At 37.9% G+C, this 25,424-nt stretch overlaps 1 protein-coding gene across 1 annotated transcript in view; it reads left to right on the plus strand.

The window, feature by feature from the left end:
- Nucleotides 1–25,424, plus strand: part of DNAH11 (dynein axonemal heavy chain 11) — a 403,839-nt gene that overhangs the window by 188,941 nt on the left and 189,474 nt on the right. Inside the window, exons 35-42 of the mRNA XM_017526963.2 lie at nucleotides 910–1,026; nucleotides 8,841–8,979; nucleotides 13,761–13,853; nucleotides 15,459–15,653; nucleotides 16,482–16,559; nucleotides 18,713–18,845; nucleotides 21,581–21,708; nucleotides 23,061–23,209. Of these exons, the coding sequence (XP_017382452.1) occupies nucleotides 910–1,026; nucleotides 8,841–8,979; nucleotides 13,761–13,853; nucleotides 15,459–15,653; nucleotides 16,482–16,559; nucleotides 18,713–18,845; nucleotides 21,581–21,708; nucleotides 23,061–23,209 (1,032 nt within the window). The remainder of the gene's footprint in view (nucleotides 1–909; nucleotides 1,027–8,840; nucleotides 8,980–13,760; nucleotides 13,854–15,458; nucleotides 15,654–16,481; nucleotides 16,560–18,712; nucleotides 18,846–21,580; nucleotides 21,709–23,060; nucleotides 23,210–25,424) is intronic.

The raw sequence follows: 25,424 nt of genomic DNA on the forward strand, positions 1-25,424 counted from the left end.
TATCAAGAGATCAGCCTTATATTTTGTCTCATTTACCCTCATTTGAAAGTTTCCTTCTACCTGTCTCTCAATATGACTCCCATAGCACATTACCATTCATTTCCCTGGCCAGCAACAACCCCCTTGGGTCCTTGCAAATCTTTCTGAAAATCTTTCACTGTCTCTCCAGTGCCTTCAAGTGACAGTAATAGCAATAGTCATAGCTAACATCTCTTGAGTATTCACCATGTTCTAGGCATTGTACTTTTACCCATTTATATTTATAATCCCTTTTAAATCCTTGCATAATCCAGTAAGGTGGGTAATATTATTATTATTTTTACTAGATGAGGGAATTGGAACATAGGGAGGATAATTAACTTGCCTAAAGTGATATGGCTGGTGTCTGAATACTCAGAGTCTGGCTCCAGAGCTATTCTACATCTCAGTGATATTTAATAGATTTTTGTTGAGCCAATGGAAGGTATGGAGGGAAAGAGAAAGAGAGAAGTTGAAGAAATAGACAAAATTTAAAACTGAACAGGGCATTTCTTTCTCCTCTTAGTATGGGCATTCTCTTTCTATGCAACACCCCATTGAAGGAACTGCAGCCCATGTTGAAGGTAAAAATGCCATCACCTTCCATTAAATGTTAAAATAGTCAAGTCCTTATTTTTATACTCTAGGACACTAAGGCTATGCTAAAATAGAAAAGAATATTTTCTATTTTTATAATTGCTCTAGAGGGGGTTTTTAATAAATATGCTTCAAAATATATTCAAAATATGTATGCTTATGAATTTTAAAGAAAATTACACAGAATAAACAGCTTCCTAATAATAATTTGCATTTTGCAGTGGTTTGCATTTGTCAATGTGCATTCATATTCAATGAACACATTTAATTTCATCAACATTCTTTTTATGGTAGATTTGTATTTCTTGGGGAAGCTATTGCACTGAAGCCATCAGTCGGAATATTTATTACTATGAACCCGGGTTATGCTGGTCGAACTGAATTACCGGAAAATCTCAAAGCTCTTTTCAGGCAAGTGTTATGCTTTGTGGCTTAGCATCTGGTACACTCATGCCACCTAATGTTGTTGGTTTGCACTGTTGAAGTGATTTGCTTTTATTTGAAATTTCCTAAGGAAAATCCTTCACGATTTCTTTGGGCTCCTTTTATACACAAAACTTTCACTATGATAAATTCACCCTTTTGAATTATGAAACCAGGACTCAAAATCAGTATTGAGAAGTTACATGGTGTATTTGAATATTTACTGTTAGCTATTTTGTAATGCATATTTTTTATCATAAACGTAATTTTCATAAATTATGAACTATTTGGAAAATACAGAAAAGAATAAACAAAATATTACATCACCATTCAGATATGATGGTTAAGTGTTTTCTAGCCTCTTATATAATTTACATGTTGTGGGGTTAAGATATTACAGTGGGCATGATTTTTCTTTAGTTCTCTTCATTTAATATTTTGACATACATATTTTATCATATTATTTAAGAATCTTGAAAAATACCATTTTACATAGCTCTAAAATAGTCCCTCTTATGTCTCGTTCATAATTTTCTTAACCATTCCCTGTTTTGTGTTAGGTAGAGTTTGTGTTTTCATTTTTGTTTTTTATTTTAATGAAGTAGCAGGCTACAAACATCTATTCACATTAAAAATTATTCTTATTTCAGAATAGATTTCTAAATGTAGAATTACTTAAGAGAATGATTAAAATCCCTATTGATGACTACTTTTCAAAAGTACTCTACCAATGTATACGCTTAGCAGGAGTCTATAAAAGAACGTGTGTTGCTACATCTAATATCAGTTATGATTCACTTACAATTTAAGTCAACTTCATTCAGATGCCACTTTTTTTGGTTCAGTTTTCCAGAAAACTGTGTATTACAATCTTACAGAGTTAAACTGTGGTTTATGTTTTTTTAGAGAATGAGCCATCAGGTTTAGAGATATCATTCTGAGGCCTATCACCCTATTAGGTAATAGTAAAAACATTCAGGTGTAATTTAATATAATCAAGTGACTAGTGGGGAAAACACAACCACAATCAAGGTACAGAATATTTTCATACCCCCAGAAGTTCTCTTCTGCCTCTTTGAAGTGAGCCTCCCATACCAATGATATTCTTTCTGTGATTATAGATTACATTTGTCATTCCTAGAGTTCATGTAGATGAAATCGAACACTATGTACTTATTTGTGTCTGGCTTCTTTGAAGATTGTGGTTTTGAGATTTATCCAAGTTGTTGAGCATATCAGTAGTTTGTTCCTCTTTCTCACTGATTAGTATTCTACTATATACACCTACTGCAATTTGTTGAACCGTTCACTAGTTGATGGACACTTGGGCTATTTCCAGTTTGGGGTATTATGAATAAAGCAGCTATGAACATTCATGTATAATCTTTATATAAACATATATTTTTATGTCTTTGGGGCAGATATTTATGGCTGGAATTGCTGGTCTACATGATGAATGTATGTTTTACTTATAAGAATCTGCCAGTCTGGATTCCAAAGTGATTTTACAAGTTTACACCCTCACCATCAATGTATGAGAATTCTAGGTGCTCACATTCTTGTCAAAAATTGATATTGTCCGCCTTTTTAAATTTTAGCCAATTTAATAGGTGGTGGTATATCATCATAGGTTTAGTTTGCATTTCCATGATGGCTAATGATGTTGAGCCTCTTTTACATACTTTCTATTGCTATACCATCTTTTGTGAAATGCTGTATTCTGCATCAGTTTGTTAAATACATACATTGCAAATGTTTTTTCTCTCAGTTTGTGGCTTGCCTTTTCATTTTCTTGTGTTCATCAAAGATAGAAGTTTTAAATGTGATAAAATACAGTTGAACAATTTGTTTTGTTGTTAATATCCTATCCAAGAAAATTTGCTTAGCCCCAGCTTGCAAAACTTTTTAACCATGTTTTCTTTTATAAACTTTATGGTTTTATAGTTTTCGTATGGGTTTTCTTCTTTATTCTGTTACTATGCTGAACTATATTGATTGATTTTCAAATGCTAAGCAGTCTTTCAATGTTGCATTCCAGAAATAAGCTTCACTAGATCAGTAGGTATTTTATTAATAGGTACTGCTGGATTCAATATGACAGTGTTTTGTTAAGGAATTTTAAAAAATCTATACCATGAGGGATATTGTTCCATACTGTCCTTTCTTGTAAAATTTTTGTCTGGCTTTGGCATCAGAGTAATGCTGATTTCATGAACTAAGTTGGCAAGTGTTTTCTTCTCTATCTTCTTAAGAGTTTGTGTAGAATTGCTATTATTTACTTCTGAAGTATTTGATTGAATTAATCAGTGAGGCCATCTGGACCTAGAGATTTTTACTGGAATTTCTCTAATAATAAATTCAGTTTCTTTAATAGATATGAGGCTTTTCTGATTTTTAATTTTTCTTGATTTCATTTTGGTAATTTAAACCTTTTAAGGAACTTATTGGTGTTATCTAGATAGTTGAATCTATTGGCACACATTTGTTCATTGTGCTAGTCCATTCTCACACTGCTGTAAATAACTACCTGAGATTCGGTAATTAATGAAGAAAAGAGGCTTAATTGACTCGAAGTTCCAGAGGCTCTACAGGAAGCATTGTTAGGAGGCCTCGGGAAACTTACACTGATGGCAGAAGGCAAAGAGGAAAGCAAGCACATTTTACATGGCAGAGTAGTAGAGAGAGAATGTGCATGAAGTGGGGAAGTGCCACACACGTTGAAACCATCATATCTCATAAGAACCAATTCAACATCATGAAAATGGCATGGGAAAAATCTGCCATGATCCAGTTACCTTCCACCACATCCCTCCTCCAACTTTGAACTACAATTCAACATGAGATTTGGGTGGGGACACAGAGCCAAACCATGTCATTCATAATATTCCCTTGTTATTATTTTTTAAATTTTTATTATACTTTAAGTTCTGGGATACATGTGCAGAACATGCAGGTTTGTTACATAGGTATACACGTGCCATTGTGGTTTGCTGCACCCATCAATCTGTCATCTAGGTTTAAAGCCCCGTATGCATTAGGTATTTGTCCTAATGCTGTCCCTTCCCTTGCCCTCCATCCACTGGCAGGCCCCAGTGTGTGACGTTTCCCTGTGTTCATGTGTCCTCATTGTTCAGTTCCCACTTATGAGTGAGAACATGTGGTGTTTGGTTTTATTTTCCTGTGTTGGTTTGCTGAAAGTGATGGTTTCCAGCTTCATCCATGTCCCTGTAAACAACATTAACTCATTCTTTTTTGTGGCTGCATAGTATTCCGTGGTGCATTATGTGCCATGTTTTCTTGATCCAGTCATCACTGATGGGCATTTGGGTTAGTTCCAAGTCTTTGCTATTGTAAATAGTGCTGCAAGAAACATATGTGTGTGTGTGTGTCTTTATATTAGAATGATTTATAATCCTTTGGGTATAGGCCCATTAATGGGATTGCTGGGTCAAATGGCATTTCTGGTTCTAGACCCTTGAGGAATCGCCACACTGTCTTCCATAATGGTTGATCTAATTTACACTCCCATCAACCATGTAAAAGCATTCCTATTTCTCCACATCCTCACCGGCATCTGTTGTTTCCTGACTTTTTAATGATCACCATTCTAACTGGTTTGAGATGGTAACTCATTGTGATTTTGATTTGCATTTCTCTAATGACCAGTGATGAAGAGCTTTTTTTCATATGTTTGAACTCCCATTCACAATTGCCACAAAGAGAATAAAATTCCTAGGAATACAACTTACATGGGATGTGAAGGACCTCTTCAAGGAGAATATAGGGTCCAGCCCTACAGGGTTCTGTGAGCCCCTCCTGGCTGGTGTGGAGACGAGAAATTGTAGAAATAAGACACAAGACATGAAGATATTTGTCCTAATGCTCTCCCTCCCCTTGCCTGGGGAAAAGAGAGTTTGGGCCTGGGGGGTCCACTGCTAACCAAATCTCAGAGACTAGCAGTAGCCCCGAATGCTGGGATGCTCTCAATTTTATTGAGTTGCAAATCTGGGGGTGGGGTAGGTAGGGCGTGCTCTTGTTGGTCAGATACTGGGGGCAGGGTAGATGGGGTATGGCAGTGATAGGGTGAAGTACATCATGAGTCGTTCAGGTAGGGGCTCAGGAATTTCTGGCACCCAAAGTGAGGTAAGGAGCATAATGCATCAGCACTTTTTCCATATTTATCATTAAAGAACTAAGACATTAAGATTTATATTACTATTACTGATTATCTTTTCTAAGAAAAAAGGAACCAAATGCAGAGCAGAACATGAGAGTGGACATGGAATGTGACCGCTGCAGCGCAGCATCACATAGAGACAATTAAGCCCCTGGATATTTGTCAGTTTACCTGACAGCCGTCAGGCCTTACACAAGAGCATCAAGAAGTGGAGTTTTCTCCTAACTCCTCTGGGGTAGGAGATGTCTCAGTCATCTTGGACATCTCCTTTCCTAGCTGGCTAAACTGCAGGCGTTTTCCCAGTGCTGAGACTGCCGCACAGCCAAAGCACCCTCCAGCAGTCCTTATGCAGCCCCTTAGAGAGCTTAGAGCATCTTGCCTTAGTGTCATTCATTTCACAATGTCACCCCAGATTCACACTTACGACCTGAGAGGCATTAGTAAAAGAATTAAGATCACCTATGAATAACTAAAATCACATATCCATAACTAATAACTACTAAGGTTATATTTCTAGTTACTTTCTTCTTCTTTATACGGAAATAGGCTGAGGCTTTTTGCCCCTGCCTCGGCACTTGTGGGATCTCCTCCCTAGAGGAGAACTATAAACTACTGCTCAGGGAAATAAGAGGGGACACAAACAAATAGAAAAACATTACACGCTCATGGATAGGAAGAATCAATATTATGAAAATGGCCATACCACCCAAAGTAATTTATAGATTCCATGTTCTTACCATGAAGCAACTATTGACTTTCTTCACAGAATTAGAAAAAACTGCTTTAAATTTTACTTGGAACCAAATAAGAGCCCATATAGCCAAGACAATCCTAAGCAAAAAGAACAAAGCTGGAGGCCTCATGCTACCTGACTTCAAACTATAGTACAAGGTTGCAGTAACCAAAACAGCATGGTACTAGTAGCAAAACAGAGATATAAACCAATGGAACAGAACAGAGGCCTCAGAAGTAACACCGCACATCTACAACCATCTGATGTTTGACAAACCTGACAAACACAAGCAATGGGGAAAGGATTCCCTATTTAATAAATGATACTGAGAAAACTGGCTAGCCATATGCAGAAAACAGAAACTGGACCCCGTCCTTACACCTTATACAAAACAAAAATTAACTCAAGATAGATTAAAGACTTCAACATAGACTCTAAAACCATAAAAGCCCTGGAAGGAAACCTAGGAATACCACTTAGGACATAGGCAGTATCACTCAGGGCAAAGACTTCATGACTAAAACACTAAAGCAATGGCAACAAAAGCCAAAATTGACAAATGAGATCAATTAAATTAAAGAGCTTCTGCACAGCAAAAGAAACTATCATCAGAGTAAACAGGCAACCTACGGAATGGGAGAAAATTTTTGTAATCTATCCAGCTGACAAAGTTCTAATACCCAGAATCTAGAAGGAACTTCAGCTTACAAGAAAAAAAAAATCATCAAAAACTGGGCAAAGGATATCAACAGACACTTTTCAAAAGAAGACATTTATGAGGTCAATATTCTCTTATTGTATGTAGTGATGACTTGAGTTCCATGCCTGATAAATGGGTAACTTAAATCTTTTCTCTCTTCCTTTTTCTTTGATGATAAGCTAGAGGATTATTAATTTTATTTTGGGATATTATTTAGGACTCTCAATATGTGTGTTTACCTATTCAGTGTGCTTTCAAAATAATAATATTCCACTTCACATATATTCTGAGAACCTCTACAGTTTTTAGTGTGATCTTTTTCCATTATTTTAAGGCTGGAGTTTGCTTGCCCATTCATCTAGATATTTAACCATAATTTTATTTGTATTTTCTTCTAATTTTTATAGTGTTACTGTACTTATTAAATGTAATTCATCTGATGAGAACTTATTTTGGTTGGTAATATGAAATGAGTGTTTAAACAGTTATTTACCCTAATAGTTAACCAGTTATTCTAACTAATTATTCTAACATCCTGTATTGAATGTTTTCCTTTCCTCATAACAGCTTTCTCTAGCCTAGTAATTTTTTAATGTCTTTCTTGAAAAAATCTGGATAGAGAATAACCATTCTAGAAATAAATGTAATAACTACAGAATAGCTTTGTTTGAAAACTGTGTGCCTTTCCAGTATTCTATTTGTGACCCAACTTATCTCATACTGTCTTTCATTTGGGACTTGAAATTTGAAATTGTTTTGTGAATTTTTAATAATTTTTGTTTAATGGATGATGAAAGCATTATTCATGCATGGAAGCCGTATTCTTGCACCTTTGGAGTGTTCTGATTCCACCACTCAGCAACCATGAGGCCTACAGCCTGTGCTTGAACTTGAGGGAACATCAGTCTGCATCTCTGTAAAATAAAGATAAGAGGAATGGGCACCTCATAGTGTTGTGGTGGTTAAGTGAGAGAGTGCATAAAAAGATTTTAGCACCCTATATGTTATGAAGTGCTCAATAAAAATTAGTTGTCTATATTAATGTAGATATAAAATATATAGCTATGCTAGCCTTTTCTCTCTCCATTTACTCATCATCTTCCATCATATGATGAAGAGTAATAAATGTGTAAAAAAAAATGAGGTCAGTTAAGATATAAGAGGCATTGAATAACCTAAATCCAAAGATACTTTAAGATTTGATGTTCAGGATTAAAATCAGGTTTTCATGAAATAGACTATAATTATATTTATAAAACCAGTTGGTAGGTATTATTGGAATGTATACTTTAAGAAGTATAAAATAATGAGCTTATTTATTTATATACTGTTCTTTGCACTTAACTTCAGTTAGGTGGAATTTTTTCAAACGTTGCTGAGAATAGCAACTGTCTTTGGAGAGGGACTTTTTGGAAGTCCCTCTCCAAAAGAAAGGGGATTTGAAGCTATGTTTTTCTAAATGTGCCCTTTACAAGTCTATCCAAGTTGGCCCTAGGCAGTGGTGAGCTGGAGACGGCTGGTACAAGCTCTCAAGAACCGATGGTTCAGTTTTCATGAATTTTCTGAGTTGATTCTTCAGTTTAATGAAAACTAAATTTTATCAACTTTTGATTCAGTAAATTGTATTAAAAACAAAGGTGATAAACACTCCAAACTGGTCACTTTATAATTATTTACTGATATTTATGCTCTGGAGGTTATTTCTCTTTTGTGTCTGTATGGTGGTATGCTTCTCAGCTCAACACTTTGTGACATTGTGTTGGTAGCTGGGAATCAGCCATGGTAGAAGGATTTATTCATTGGAAATAAGCAAATGCTATTTTTTAGACAGCTGGTTGTCGAAACATTAACCAGCACACCACAGGAAAAGGCTGGCCCCTAGCTCAAAACATCACTATTCCTCTTTCTGCAATAACAGCTTATACCAGAAGTCTACAGAATGTATTCATGGATTTTCTTTGAACTCCTATGCCTGTGCTGCTGCCATTCCAGACTTTCATTTTTTGCGTTCAGTAATGAGTGGACATTTTTTTAGTTGAAGTGAAGGGTCTTATTAGCTGTGATTGACAGTCATAATTATGACCTGCTTAGGAATGGTTAAAATGTTGGCATCAATTAATCACTTGATTTCAGTAATTTGTACTTATCACCCTGTCACATTTTAAAACAAAAAATTCATATTTACTTTTTAGACCCTGTGCCATGGTGGCCCCTGACATTGAGCTAATCTGTGAAATCATGTTAGTTGCTGAAGGTTTTGTGGATGCACGCTCATTAGCCCGAAAGTTCATTACATTGTACACACTTTGCAAGGAGCTCCTCTCCAAGCAGGTGAGGGATCATTTGTTATGTTTTCTTGGTTTTTATATACCACTGAGAAAGCTTTTGAAATGTGAATCCTAGGTAATTTATTATTCAAATTACATTAGACATTAAAAAATAGTTGTACATTCTTTTTAAATTTCAATAGTTGGATGGAACAGGTGTTTTTTGGTTACATGAATAAGTTCTTTAGTGGTAATTTCTGAAATCATGGTGCACCCATCACCTGAGGAGTGTATGCTGTACCCAGTGTGTAGTCTTTTATCCCTCACCCCCCCTCCCATATTTTCCCGCAAGTCCCGGTAGGCCATTATATCATTCTTAGAACTTTGCATCCTCATAGCTTAGCTCCCACTTATAAGTGAGAACATGTGATATTTGGTTTTCTGTTCTTGAGTTACTTCACTTAGAATAATGGTCTCTGCCTCCATCCAGGGGCTGCAAATGCCATTATTTCATTCCTTTTTATGATTAAGTAGTATTCCATGGTATACATATACCACATTTTTCCGTTTCCACTCATTGGTTGATGGACATTTCGGCTAGTCCATATTTTTGCAGTTGCAAATTGTGCTGCTAGAAATAGGTGTGTGCAGGTGTCTTTTTCATTTAGTGACTTCTTTTCCTCTGCGCAGATACCTAGTAGTGAGGTTACTGGATCAAATGGAGATTCCTTTAAAAAGCCTAAAACTACCATTTGATCTGACATTAGAAATATTTTCTATAAATTTTGAAAAGCTTATTTTGTAATTTTTAATTTTTTGTGAAATTAGAGACATTTGAGTTCTGATATTTTATTTGTATTAATACATGTTTTAATCAATGAGCTATGTGATTTTCTTTATCAATTCTGTAATTATAAATGGAATTTTGTGTTGCCTCCCTTTCTTCACAAAAATGTTATTTTCTAGTACAATAGGGCAGGAGTGCTCATAAGAGTAAGGCAAGGCTAATCTTCTGAAGACTATCTGAAGGAAGGTTAAAATTATTCTCATTTATTGGTAATTCTTTATTTAAAGGTAGGGTTGATTGTTTTTTTGTTCTTCTAAATGTTTCCTCTACAATTTCCTTGTCTCTAAAATGGATCAAATTGACATACTCTCCACTCACCAATCATAAGCTTCTCATGGATTTATTGAAGTTGCTGATAAGCCACAGAAATTACATATAAGCATCAATATTTTACAGTTTAGCCATATGGTCATTTTTGACTTTTGGTCTCTTAATAACATTTCATTAATTACTGGTGACGTTATTCTGTAGCCAAAATGAAAGTATTGCGCCAGTGCACTCCAGCCTGGGCAACAGAGCAAGACTCCATCTCAAAAAAAAAAAAAAAAAAAAAGAAAGAAAGTATCAAAATACCACAGTTAGAACCACACAGTTACCTTATTGCCAGGTATTCATTTTAACTTGCTCATTGTTAGGGCACGATATGGATGGCATACGACAGAAACTTATGTTGTCCTGCGGTAACTGAATTTACATGGGGGGTGGAATCATAATTTTTAACAGTTGTCTCTGGATAAGATTATGGGTAGTTTTTATTTTCCTTATTCTTACAATCTATTTTTTTTAATGAGCCTATTTTAATTTTTTTTTTTTTTTTTTTTGCCGCCTCAGTCTTTTGCCAGAATGGAGTGCAGTGGCATGATCTCGGCTCACTGCAACCTCTGCCTCCTGGGTTTAAGTCATTCTCCTGCCTCAGCCTCCCAAGTAGTTGGGACTACAGGTGTGCACCACCACACCCAGCTAATTTTTGTATTTTTAGTAGAGATGAGGTTTCACCTTGGTGGCCAAGATGGTCTCAATTTCTTTACCTCATAATCCGCCTGCCTCAGCCTCCTAAAGTGTTGGTAATACAGGTGTGAGCCACCACACCTCACCAAGCCTATTTTAATTTTGTAATGGTAAAAAGTCAGAAGAAAAACTGTAATAGAGTCCAGGGAATGTTGAGTTTCAACTATATCCATTTTCAGTAGTGACATTTAAACATTTAGTGAGCATCTACTATATCTAAGTAATGTCCTTTTGCTGACCATGATGAATGGGGAAGATACAAAACACACACCCAGATTTCAGACTTTGAAGAATTTAGGTAATTCAGTTTACATGACATCAAAATTGGGAGACAATGGAGAATGAAAAGATTATTCGAGTTTTCAGGGAAGAAAGAAACCAATATTTACTGAATGGGTACCATGTGTTATACTACAAAACTGTCAAAAGAAGTTTACAAGTTTGTTTTTATTAGCCGTGTTATACAGGTGAGAAAACTGAGCAAAACAACCCTGAGTCCATATAGCTAACAAGTGGTAAGAGCAGGATTTGACTTCATTTCTTTCTAATTCTGTTTAGGACACACCTGTAGCCAATTACAAGAGGAAGGTGTTGGGAGTACAGGTAGAACAAAGAAGGAAAGAGTTCGCTAACTCAGAAATGTTACAGATGATGTGAGCTGGAAAAAATCTAGCCAGGACAGAAGAGCTGGGTTAGGAACACAATTCTTGGATACCTTTCTGTGCTCTAGAAATTAATTTGGGAAAATAGTAGACATTTTTGGCCAATTGAATGATATAATGAAAATGATGAAGATAATTTTAGCAATTTGCATTGTTTAAATGTTTAGGAGAGGCACCAAGTACTCTGAAATCTGTGGTCCAGAATTTCTTCTGCATCCTCTCCTTTATTTGTCACTGCAATAACGTAACCACCTCCCAGCTTGAAACTCTGGCTCTCGGAAATACCATTTGACCCAGTAATCCCATTACTGGGTATATACCCAAAGGTTTATAAATCATTCTACTGTAAAGACACATGTACACGTATGTTTATTGCAGCACTATTCACAATAGCAAAGACTTGGAACCAGTCCAAATGCCCATCAATGATAGACTGGATAAAGAAAATGTGGCACATATACACTGTGAAATGCTATGCAGTCATAAAAAAGGATGAGTTCATGTCCTTTGCGGGGACATGGAAGAAGGTGGAAACCATCATTCTCAGCACACTAACATAAGAACAGAAAACCAAACACCATCTATTCTGACTGATGGTGGAGTTGAACAACAAGAACACATGAACATAGGGAGGGGAACGTCACACACCAGGGCCTGTCAGGGGTGTGGGGGACTAGGGGAGGGATAGCATTAGGAGAAATACCTAACATAGATGACAGGCTGAGGGTGCAGCAAACCACCATGGTACATGTATATCTATGTAACCTGCACGTTCTGCACATGTATCCCAGAGCTTAAAGTATGAAAAAAAGACTGGTTTTCCTCTTCCTTTTCCTCTTCAAGCTTCATCCTACTCCATCAGTGGCTTTCAAATGATTTTTTACTCTTTTTTGTTTGTTTGTTTTGTCTTGGGACAGGGTTTCACTTTGTTACCCAGACTGGAGTGCAGTGACGTGATCATGGCTGGCCGCAGCCTCAACCTCCCTGGTTCAAGCAATCTTCCCACCTCAGCCTCCTAAGTAACTGAGACTTTAGGCATGCACCACCATACCCAGCTAATTTTTGTATTTCTTGCAGGGTTGGGATTTTCTCCATTTTTCCCAGGCTTGTCTGGAACTCCTGGGCTGAAACAATCCACCCACCTCAGCCTCCCAAAGTGCTGAGATTACAGGCATGAGCCACCACACCCAGCCATATTTTCCTCTTATTTGCATCATACCCTGGTGTTTTACATTTCATTCTATTTTATTACAGACAAAAATGATGGTTGAGACCTACTAAATTGATTTATTATCCACTAATGGAGTAAATGGGATATTTACACATGTAGTATTGTTTCAGTGCCCACACAAAATTTGTATTGACATTAACTCACTTTACTCCTACAACCACTTATAAAGTAGGTGGGTGCTTTTATCTGCCTTTTTATAGCTGATGATTCTGAGGCTCTGGGAGGTAAAGTGTTTTTCCCACAGACACAGCTGAGAGACATTTGAGAGATGGGTTGTTACTATGTAGGTTGTGGGTGGACAGCAAAAGAGAGAAGGCCAGTCCTGTGTACGCAGTTGGTTCATTCGGGATACCTTTACAGAGCATCCGCCCTGTGCCGTACACTGTGCTAGGCCCGGGAGGATGGTGAATATGGGAAATAAGTTTATCCTGAGAAAAAGCCAGAAGAAAAAATGTAATTGGACCCAGGGAGTGTGGACTTGCAATTGTATCCAATCTCAGAAGTGATATTCTGAGATCCTCCAGGAGCTCAGAGCCTGTGGGAGGAATCTTCGTTAGGGATAATGTTGAAGTCTCAAAATAATATAACTGAATCTTCATGACACGGTTTTTATTATATTATGTGCCAGCATCTAGGCCAAAGTGTCTGAGTGATTAGGAAGTGGAGTAATTAGGGCCATTAGAGATTGAAGCCTGGGAAGAGGTAGAATATCAGGCCCCTTGGCGAAACCAGCTCAGCTGGAGAAATAAGCTTCAGGTTGGAGGTGAAGACATGGAATTTGTTGAGCTACCGCATTAGCCTGTCTGTTGAGAGACCCCAGCAAGGGAAGAGGATGGAGCCTTGCGCAAATGCTGCAGTTAAGTGCTACAGAAAGGAGAGACTTGCTGACAGAGGCAGAAAAAACGGGTGAAAGAAACAGGACAACACTATGGAGACACGGTTTTTCACAGTTTCAAAGAGGAGAAGAAAATGGTATTTTGAATCATTAAAATGTGTATTTATGTGAACTGCTTTCTTTAAACTTTTAGCTCTTACCTCTGGAATGAGAATTCTGTTCCCTCAGTTTTTGAGAAAATCAACCTGTGTTTTGATTTTAGGATCATTATGATTGGGGACTTCGTGCTATTAAATCTGTCTTGGTTGTGGCTGGCTCTCTGAAACGAGGAGATAGAAACAGACCCGAAGATCAGGTACTGCAATGCTAATAGGTTTTTGCTGAGTGAGTAACTGGCCAGTTTCACCGAAGTGAAAGTATATGCCTGGATGGTGGGGTGTGCATAGCACAACTTTTAACAAGCATAACATCTATTGTTAATGCAGGAAATTTGAGGAGCGGTGCTACTTATGAGAGGTCACAAGTATTTTTGAGTACAAAGAAAGGAATCTGGAAAAGAAAATGTGATTGTACAAGTACTTTTGAAATATCAGTCACAAAAGTATTTTGACAGTTATAATCAGATAATTCAGTAATCACTGATTTCCTCTGAGGAACATTTAAGAAATCTGATTAAGTTGGGATACTAATCCTGGAAAGTCAGTGAAGACATAATGGGAGAAAGTACATCGATTTCATGAGATGTAAGATGGGCATGCAGAATGAAACAGGAAGGGTAGTTTCCTAACACCAGTTTAATGCTTGATTGGTTGGTCACAGCTACTAGAGACGTGTTCTACTCTCCTTCCTGGAAAGAAATGATAACACATCATGCATTTTCCCCTATTAAATAAGTAGTGAGAGCAATGCATATGCGTTTTCAGTCTATTTTCACACTGCTATAAAGAACTCCCTGATAGTGGGTAATTTATAAAGAGGTTTAGTTGACTCACAGTTCCACAGGCTTAACAGAAAGCCTGACTGGGAGAACTCAGGAAACTGACCATCATGGAGGAAGGCGAGGAGGAAGCATGAAACTTCTTCACATGGTGGCAGGAGAGAGAGAGAGTGAAGGGGAAAGTGCCACGCTTTTAACCCATCAGATCTCCTGAGAACTCATTATCACAAGAACAGCAAGGAGGGAATCCAGTCGCCTCCCACTAGGCTCTCCTCCAATATGACATGAGATTTGGGTGGGGACACAAATCCAAACCATATAAATATATATCACCATGTGTATGTGCAGAATGACCTGAGAAATAGCAAAACAACAAACCTTGATCTACTCTGTCTTTTTTTAAACTGAGGGGTATTTATCATGTGATTTTCTACTTTTCTTTGCCAATATTTTTCTCTTTTCCTCTTAGTCGTAATTTAGTACTAGGTGAAGATTTTCTTTCATTTATTTGTTCTCTTGCTTTTTTATTTTTGTTAAAATGCTTAGCTCTTTCTGTAAAAGTTATCCTGATGTTTGAGTTACTGCTTGTAAAATCTTTGGCTTTCAGCCAAGGTAGATAAACAACAGAAAAACTAAAAACGTTTAAGATTTTCATTCTTAAATTCTCAGAGTACTGTGGACAAAATGATCTGACGGGTTTGATTAAATTCTGGAATTTGAGGATTCAAGAGAGAATGCCCTTAGATTCTGCCTGAAGATCAAAACAGATCATTGTCAGGGAAGGAAAAGGCCTCCTTGCTGTTCTTACTCTAAGGATTGTCCATTGTATCAGTTCACCCTTCTCATGTTCTGATATGTCAATTTTAGATATTTAACCTCCCTATTAATAGAATGCCATCTTAATGGAGAACAGTACCAATATCTCATGCTTCCCATATTAGGATTAAAAATAACAAACATCTTTAGGTATTTAGGTGTTTGTTAGACCTTGTATTGGCTTTTGTATAAAATGTTTTTTTCTAGGTACTCATGAGAGCTTTAAGGGATTTCAATATGCCTAAAATAGTGACTGACGACATCCCAGTGTTTCTGGGCTTGGTCGGTGACCTGTTTCCAGCCCTAGATGTGCCCCGGAGGAGGAAGCTGCACTTTGAACAGATGGTCAGGCAGTCTACCCTGGAGCTCCGTCTGCAGCCTGAAGAGAGCTTCATCCTAAAAGTAAAAGGAGCATTTGCTTTTCATGGCAGCTATTGGGATTGTCAGTGGAAATAATCGTGGCTAGTTGATACTAAAGCAAGATGTTAACTCATACCCTAACCTTCATAGGATCTCACTATATGCTTTCAAGCATTTTCATATGGCAGTATTAAGTAAACGTTAGTAAATATTTTAGTAGCCCCACTCTATAAGGTGAAAACATAGATATGATTGTCACGGGTTTTAAATGTAAGCATACTTTTAATTAGGTTTACAAAAGTTGGTTCTTGGAGACATACACTAAAAATTTACTTTGTTCTTTCCTCCTTTTTAGAGAATATTGGAGGTAAAATCATTAGTGCATGCTTTTAATGAGGGAAGAATGACAACATGTATGAGAATAACAGATATCTGACGTATCAAAGGCTTGGGTATATTAATATTTAACTTGAATTCAGTGAATGCATGGACATTAGACACTATATACATTATCTATTTTAGATATTTTATAGAATATAAATCATTACTCAGTTGTAGAGGGTGATTATTTACAAGAGTTTGTTCAAAAGTTCGTGGAGAGTTAATGATTTTTGTAAATAGACCCTGCCATATACTGAGTACTGCATAAAATCATGGTTTTAGCTTCAGTCTCATCCCTGTGGTCTACGTGGGAGATCCAGGAGAAACTACACTTTGCACTTACGGTCTATTTGAACTTTCTCTGAACATACTGTTGTCAGTAGGGGCTGGCTTGGGAGTAAGGAAAGAAGAATTGGGCAAAAATGGGTAGGTTATCTTTTTGTCACCAACTCATTAAAGGAAAGCAGCGACCAGCTGTTTGCTCTGCAGGTTGTCCAGCTTGAGGAGCTGTTGGCTGTGCGGCACTCCGTCTTTGTGGTTGGAAATGCAGGCACAGGAAAGAGTGAGGTATAGTAAATTGCCTAATAACTTTCAGCCATAGAAAGAACATTTGTTGTCATTGTGGTTTGGTCTATTTGCAATGTTCCTCAAAACAATTCCCCTCCATGAAGCCCACCATAATTTCGGTTCAGAATCTGAGACTATAATCTTGCTGCTTGATCAATTAACATTCTTTTTCTTGATACTGGTTGTGGGGTGGAGAATGAGAAGCAAATAGAGCATTGCATTCACATAGGAAAAGCAAGCCAAGATGAAGATTGAGCTTTCCACATGAGATGTTTAGCATCAGATACAGGCATTCTGATGGATGCCCTCCTACCTTATACACCTTTCAATACATTTATGCTTGGATTCTTTTATCAAAGATAAACATATTAAGAGACTGTGGAATAAAATACCTGGCTGGAGGATTTGATTGGCTGTAGCCACATTTATCATACCTATTTTCTTTTCCAAGTCATTCTTGACTTTCCTCCCCATATCATTAAGAAAAACAAACCCAAATATTTTCCTTCAGTACTCCCTCAGAAATGTAACCCTCTATATGGCCAAACAAAACTTAAAAATAAAAGGAAGTGGCAAAAACCACATTTTTGAGGTACCTATTATGTGCTGTGCTAGGTGCATTGTGTATGATTTATTCTGCACAACAATGATATACTATGGGTGTTATTATCCCCGTTTTTAGTTTACTGCTTGATTTTGTTTTGTCTTACCAACAGTCCTGGCAACATACTTATTTTCTTGGTTGGCAGACGGTATGTGCAGAACTGCATGCATTTTAATTCAGGATGCTTGGGTATAAACATATTTGGTAGCCAACAACTAAAAATAATCAGACTGAGCATGTGAGATTTTACTGCATGGCAGTATATGGAACTTGCTAGTATTTAGATCAGAGCCCAAAGTGGAAAAATTGTAAGAAAAACAATCTCTGTATAGAGATTTTTCTAGTGAAGAATATGATAAATGAAATATTAAAGTACATAACTGATAGACCTGTAATTATTTTGTTAGCGTAAGTTACAGATGTAGGCCACAGTTCAAGGAAGGATAATTCTATACTTTCCAGTAGATTAATGGTTTCTAAAAATATAAGCTTAATATTCCTAAGGCATTTACTTTCTTTGATCTAGTCTTTACCAGTTCTGTTCTACTCAACATCTATGTAAGCCAAGATACCCAGAGCACTGCAGCTCAGGGTGACATTCTTTAGCATCTTACCATTTCAAAGGGTTTGCCAATTGTTTATCAGTTCTTCAAAACCCCTCTGAGTAGGTCAGCATGATAAATACCTAAGACAAAAGTCACGGCTTTTCAAAGAGAGCAAAAAGGAGAGTTAGGGCAGATATTTGAGTTAAAGTATCAATTAGTTCATTAGACATACACTGAACACCTGTTCTGTGAGTTCTCATTGTCAAGGCTTTTCCTCCATTATCTGGATCAGGGTTTCTCAGCCTCAGCACTGTTGACATTCTGGACTGGATAGCTCCATTGTAGGGGACTATCCTGTGCACTGAAAGATATTTAGCACCCTCCCTGGCCTGCATCCACTAGATGCCCGGAAGCCCTTTCCCACTTCTTTCCCCAGGTCAAGACAGTCTCTGTCTGAGAACCACTGCCCTAAGTCCCTGGGTCTCAAAGCATGGCCAGACCAGTATCATTGGCATCAGTGATGCCTTCTTGGAACTGCACATTACTGACCCCACCGCAGACCTACTGAAATAGAAGCTCTGGGATTGGGCCCAGCAATCTGTATTTTACTGCCCTACAAACAGCAATTCTGATGTGGGCTACGTTTTGAGAAAAACCAATCTTGCTGATGCAGTCAGGGTAGATTTTATAATCAACATGAATGCTTATTTATGTATGGCCCTGCACTTTGCACACATGGTTAAAAATCTCAAATGAGAAAGCGACTTCCTTTAGTCTAAATGGTTCAAAGAATCCAGTGAGCTGATTCTGTCTCGCTGAGCATTTGTAAGATGAAGCTTTTCAAGATGGTAATGGAAATGCACATATGTGCAGTTTTCCCTTCTCAATCTTAGCGTACACAGAACATCTAGGAACATATAATGAATAAGAAAAACCTTCAGAAATCGTTTGCTTTCTCTTTGCCTCACGTTAGTATTAATTTATTTGGTTCTTCTTCCCCTCAGATTTTGAGAACACTGAACCGAACATATGTTAACATGAAACAGAAGCCGGTTTGGAATGACTTAAACCCTAAAGCTGTGACAACAGATGAACTCTTTGGTTTCATACATCATGTTACCCGAGAATGGAAAGATGGTAAGTAGTATTTCCTCTTTAGAAGCGCGAAAGTTTTCTTTTTTTTTCTATCCAGAGAGCCATTTTTCAGTATGAGCCAATTTTAGTCATAGTCACAGATTTACTGTTTATATGTTGGCATTATTGGAAATATAGCAGATCACAACAGCATTTATAATGTATAAATTGAAACTAGATTTGAATAAGTACTTGATTTGCATTCAGCAGAATTGCACTCAGAGCTGTTGTATTTTATTCCGTGTCAATTATGTCAGGGCTCCTTGTAAATCAGGAGCAAAGTCAACATGAATGCCTCAGGGAATGTCTCTAAAATACCTGATACAAGACACTGACTGAAGTTTAGTCAGGCATTATTCCAGGTGTTGGGAACAAAAGTCAGTAGGGCATGTTTCCTGCCCTGAAAGTATTTGTAAACAAACAGGTCCCTTTGTGGCAATCTGTTATGACTTCCTATTACAATAAATGCACTAACATTGGCATCATTCTTGAGGCCTCTCTCCCTCTCACACCCTACATCCAACCTCACGGCAAATGCTATAGGCTTTACCTTTAAAATGTATGTGAATTCCAATTCTCACCTTCTCCATAGATACCACATTAGTTGAAGCCACCATCATGTCTCATCTGTACTACAGCAGCTGGGCACCTCCTCCTGCTGTTTTCCTTGCAGTTCATTTGACCTACAGCAGACAGAAGGCTTCAAATGTTACTTCTTTGCTTTTGATTTCTAGTGGGTTCCAATCACCTTTAGAATCCAACCTTTTCCATGGCTTATAAGGCTCTATGTGATTGGATCCCTGTCCATCCCCAAATCCCACCATCCCTGACTTCATTTCCCACCACTTACCATAATCCATTCATTTTGACCTCACTGCTGTTTGTTGAACTTGATCCTGTCATGGGGCCTCGGCTCTTCATGTTCTGCCATCAGCGACACTCTTCTGGATGCCTGCATGACTTGCTCCCTTATCTTATTTCAGCATCTGGTCAAATGTCACATCAGAAAGGACTTCTCTGATGGCAGATCTAAGGTAGAAACGTAAATCAAAATCACAATGAGATAGCACCTCACACCAGTCAGGAAAACTATTATTAAAAAGTCAAATGATGCTGGTGAGGCTGTGGAGAAAAGGGACTGCTTATAGACTTGGTGGGAATGTAAATAAGTTCAGTCACTATGGGAAGCAGTTTGAAGATTTCTCAAATAATTTAAGACAGAACTACCATTTAACCCAGCAATCCCATTACTGGGTATATACCTAAAGGAAAATAAATTGTTCTACCAAGAAGACACATGCACTCATATGTTCATTGCAGCCCTATTCACAATAGCAAAGACATGGAATCAACCTAAGTGCCCATTAGTGGTGGATTAGATAAAGAAAACATGGTACATATGCACCATGGAATACTGCGTAGCCATAAAAAAGAACAAAATCACGTCCTTTGCAGCGACATGGATGTAGCTGGAGGCCGTTACCCTAAATGAATTAATGCAGAGACAGAAAACCAAATACTGCATGTTCTCATTTTTTAGTGGGTGCTAAACATTGGGTACATGTGGACTTAAAGATGGGAACCATTGACACTGAGGCCTACTAGAGGTGGGAGGGAAGGAAAGGGGCAGGGGATGAAAAACTACCTGTTGGGTACTATGCTCATTACCTGGATGATGACACCATTTGTATCCCAAACCCCAGCGTCACACAGTATACCCATGCAACAAACCTGTACGCACATCATCTGAACCTAAAACAAAAGTTGAAAATTTAAAAAGAATAATAAAGCAGGACACCCTTCATCATTCTCTATCCTCTCCTCTTGTGAACGCCCCATTTTCTGTGGGACAGCTTTTACTGTCTCAGCCTAGCTTCTGTCTTTTTGTAAAGAACTGTGGCAGGGAGAGAACCATATCTGTTTAGGCAGAAAAACTGGGAAACGGTTCAAACTATTAGAAAAGTTTGCTAGCTGCTTTGTGAATCATGGTGGCAGGTTCCATTAGACACTGTCACTTTTGACACAGAATGCTTCACAAAGGAAACATTCTACATACGTGCATCAAAACAGTTTTACTCACAATGCTATTAGATATACTAGAGCTTGAAAAATTAACAACTGTTAAATATGTCACATAAAATACACAATGCTTAGATATGTAATAATGGCAAAAAGGACCGTAGATGTAAAATGGTTTTGTGTATACATCCTGTTAAGGAATGATGAGTTATTACCCCAGTGAGCACATTTCTGTAAGAGACATACAGTGCTTCTGAGTGCTTTAGCTTCAGAATTATGCCCTTGAAAATTGTTATAGCAAAATGGAGAAAGATGAAATAAACAAATATTTGATCTAAAATGGATACTTAACATGTGTGTGAAGAAGGATCGTATCCTCACTTGGTGTAAGTTTTGAGTTTTATGTACATTAGCCTCTGTAAATCCCCGCAACTGTTCCTGACAGAAGGTTTTGTTATCTCTGTCTTGCATATGGGGAAGCTCAGTTGTGGAAGTTCCTTCTCAGGGAGGTGAAGCTTGTACACTGGTAAATAACAGAGCTGGATTTGGAAACCATGTGTGGCTCTAAAGGTGTTCCACACTGCCCACAAGAAAGCGGCAGCAAACTCACTTTTTTTAGTTAACAAAAGAGCTTCCAAGATGAGTAATACCAATCGATGGTAGAAGTAAACAGCACTCAACCACATTCTATATTAGGATTGTTTACTCTTACTTTATAGGTCTCTTCTCGTTCATTCTGCGAGAACAAGCAAATCTTAAGCATGATGGACCGAAATGGGTAGTCCTGGATGGAGATATTGATCCCATGTGGATTGAATCACTCAATACTGTAATGGATGATAACAAGGTGAATGAAACTTCAGTCCTAAACCTTCAATATAACATCCTGAGTATATTAAGAGTTCCATTCACTTGTTGATGTTAATACTAGTTTTTGCTCACTAACCTGGTATTCTTTATGTAATTACCATTTTGGTAAGTGTTGCTTTCCTGATAATTTTCTTAATTTCACCATTAAAGAATTTCAAGGAACATGTTCTCTTTGTTTCTTTGAATTCAACCACCTTTACTGAGAGCTGTCAGATACAAATCTAAGAATTTAGTTTACGCATCTTAGCATTACCACTTTCTAAGAGGTAGGCATAAATTATTATATAGATAGATAGACAGACAGACAGATACGGAGTCTCGCTGGAGTGCAATGGTGTACTCTCAGCTCACTGCAACCTCCGCCCCCCGGGTTCAAGCAATTCTCCTGCCTTAGCCTCCCAAGTAGCTAGGATTGCAGGTGTGCGCCACCATGCCTGGCTAATTTTTGTATTTTTAAGTAGAGACAGGGTTTCACCATGTTGGTCAGGCTGGTCTCAAACCCCTGACCTTGTGATCTGCCCACCTCAGCCTCCCAAAGTGCTGGTATTACAGGTGTGAGCCGCCGCGCCCGTCTTATATCTTATCTTTGATTAAGTATGAATACTTAGACAATGAAATAACTGGTTTGTGACATAGGATAATTGAAAGTCACTAGTTCCTATGGCTATGGATTGAGTTTAAATGTTTTCCCAAGCTTTTTTTTTTTTTCTTGTGTGTGTGTGTGTGTGTGTCACAGTTAATCCAGCATTCTCAGCAAAAACAAGGACTATGGTACAGGTCTGTGAGATGACATTCAAGCAACACAGGGTCTTTTGTTGGGGTCAGCAGAGAGATCAGTAATCGTCGTTACTGCAGGATAGAGTTAGTAACCCCCTTAAATTAACAGTAATTACTGCTTTCTCAACTGAGACACTGTTCATCATAAAATACAGGTTTGGGATCTTTATACTTGTATGAGTGTCTTGGGACAATTGATAATTGTGGCATTTCAGATTCTAAAGGTTTTTTTTATGGTATATAGGTCTTTTCATGTGATTAATTTTTACAATAAATGTCTTTTATTTGGCTTAGTAATAAAATTACTACAATTACTTAAAGGTTGGCATTTACAAGTTCATTTAGGTGAGTTTATTCCTCAAGGGTCAATCAGGTCATCTCAGAGGGGAGCTTAGATCTTTATTCAGACTGCACTTCTGATTCAGGACGTTGAGTGCACAGCCTGTGGTAATTCTGGTAGGGAAAGTACTTGTTGCTTCTGTATGTTGGCAGCATTGCTTTTGCCCGTGGGTGACAGTGCACCTCTGTACACCACTGTGCTACTCACTCCAGGTGCTGACCCTCGCCAGCAATGAGCGCATCGCCCTCACGCCCTCCATGAGGCTTCTGTTTGAGATACATCACTTAAGGAGCGCAACCCCAGCCACTGTTTCCAGAGCTGGTATTCTGTTTGTGAACCCACAAGATCTGGGCTGGAATCTGTGAGTGTTTCTTTTTTGTTTATTGTAGTAAATTGTAACACTTACCACTTGAGTAATTTTTGCTTAAGCACATTCATGTTGTTGCACAGCTGTCACCACCATCCATCTCTGGAAGTTTTTTATCTTCCCAAACTGAAACTCTTTCTTAACTCTTAACAGTAACACCTCATTCTCCCCTTCTCCCAGCTCTTGGCAACCTTCATTCTGCTTTCTGTGTCTGTGAATTAGACTACTCAAGGTACCTCATATGAATGGAATCATACAGTGTTTGTCTTTTTGTGACAGGTTTATTTCACTTAGCACAATGTCTTCAGAGTTCATCCACGTAGCAGCATACTGCAGGATTTCATTTTTTAAGGCTGTATAATACTCCATTGTGTGTATACACTGTGTTTCATTTACCCCGTCATCTATAAATGAACACTTGGGTTTCTTCTGCCTTTTGGCTATTGTGAATAATGCTGCTGTAAACATGGATGTGCAAACATTTCTTCAAGACCCTGCTTTCCATTCTTTTGGGTAGAACCCAGAAGAAGAATTACTAGGTCATATATTAATTCTAATTTTAATTTTCTGAGAAACTGCATATTTTTTCCACAGCTGCTACTCATTTATATTCCCACCAACCATGTATGAGGGTTCTAATCTCTCTACATCTGTGCCAGCCCTTGTTATTTTCCTTTTTTTAACAGTAGCCATGCTCATGGGCATGAGGTGATATCTCATTTTAATTTGCATTTCCCTGATGATTAGTGATGTTGAACATCTTTTCATGTGCTTATTGGCTGTTTGTGTGTCTTCCTTGGAAAAATGTTCACATAAGTTCTTTGCCCACTTTTAATCAGTGCTTTTTTAAATTGTGCATGGATCTTGTTAAAATCTTAGTATAAAATTCTAAATATATGCTTACTTAAAGAAAGTATTAGCAATTAAATTTCAGGCTAATGAATTAGGCTAATTTAAAGATAATTACTTAAGCACTGAGATGCCTTTGTCATTTTTACTTGGATGTTACCTGGTTCACATATCTTGAACATGTTAAGAACTCGGTAAATATTTGTTGAGTAAATGAATAGATAATGAATGCTTATATGGAGCACTTATGTAAAAATAAATCAGTTAGATATTACATGTTTCGTGTATATATACTTCGCATACATGAACAGTTGTAGTGCTTTGGTTTAGAGCAACTTTATTGTGCCCAGTTGCTTACTCCTCAAATGCTTACAATTTCTACAGTTCACCCTCGTGGTAAGTTCTCACCTCCAGCATTTCCACTTGGAACCGTAGGAATCGCTGAGCTCTGCCAGTGAATCCATGCTTGTGCCTGGCATGCTTCTTATGTCAGAAACCTGTTTACTCCTGTGGACATACTCTGCATTCGTCTCACCGTGTTCTGTGCCCCAGGGGCTGTCCTGTATGGATCACATTAGTGAGCTCCTTGCCTTCTGGCTCTTGGTTGGTTTGGCCAATGAAGAATCCTGGCAGGAAGTGAGAAGGAGAGAGGAGAGTGAAGGTCAGGCTATTTATTCTTCTTCCCGACAGGGTCATGTCAGGATGGTTCTGTCCCTCAAACTACGGGTCACAGCTCTTCTTATATCTCTCCATCAAGGTTCTTTCCTTGAGGTTCTGGCAGTCCTTCATTCTCTTGTCCCTCCAGGAATGGGTACGATAACCATTCCTTGTTATTACCCTCTTGCCATGGTACTGTCCCTTCCGTTTTCTCTATTCCTTGCCCACACTTCGGTAACTAGTCCTTTTATTGATCCTTCCCTTATTATCCTGATTTGGGGATGACATCCGTTTCCTGCTGGATGCCTAACTGCTGTACTCCTCCAGGTTGCCTTTCCTCTGTGTACTGATTCCTTATCTCTACAGCCTGGTAGAGCCATGCCCAGGCTTTTGTTTTTGACAAGGCTTTATTGGATTAGCTTGGGGGAACGAGTGATTTTCAAAAGTCTCAAATGGAGTGTTTTCCTTGGGATAATAACTTCTTTCCACACCTAGGATTCTATCTCCTGGGTTGCGTATTGTTTGGGGGCTACCTAAAGAAGTCTCTCCAGTAGCCCTGACTCCCTCTGTACAGAGAGCTCAGGCACTGCAGTACATGGCAGCATTTCTTTCTTTATTTCTTTTTTTTTTTTTATTTCCCCCGTTTATTTTATAGCATTTTAGGTTTTGGGGTACATGTGAAGAACATGCAAAATTGTTGCAT

The sequence above is a fragment of the Cebus imitator genome, unplaced genomic scaffold, assembly GCF_001604975.1.
Source record: "Cebus imitator isolate Cc_AM_T3 unplaced genomic scaffold, Cebus_imitator-1.0 Scaffold45, whole genome shotgun sequence".
Taxonomy (NCBI): Eukaryota; Metazoa; Chordata; class Mammalia; order Primates; family Cebidae; genus Cebus; species Cebus imitator.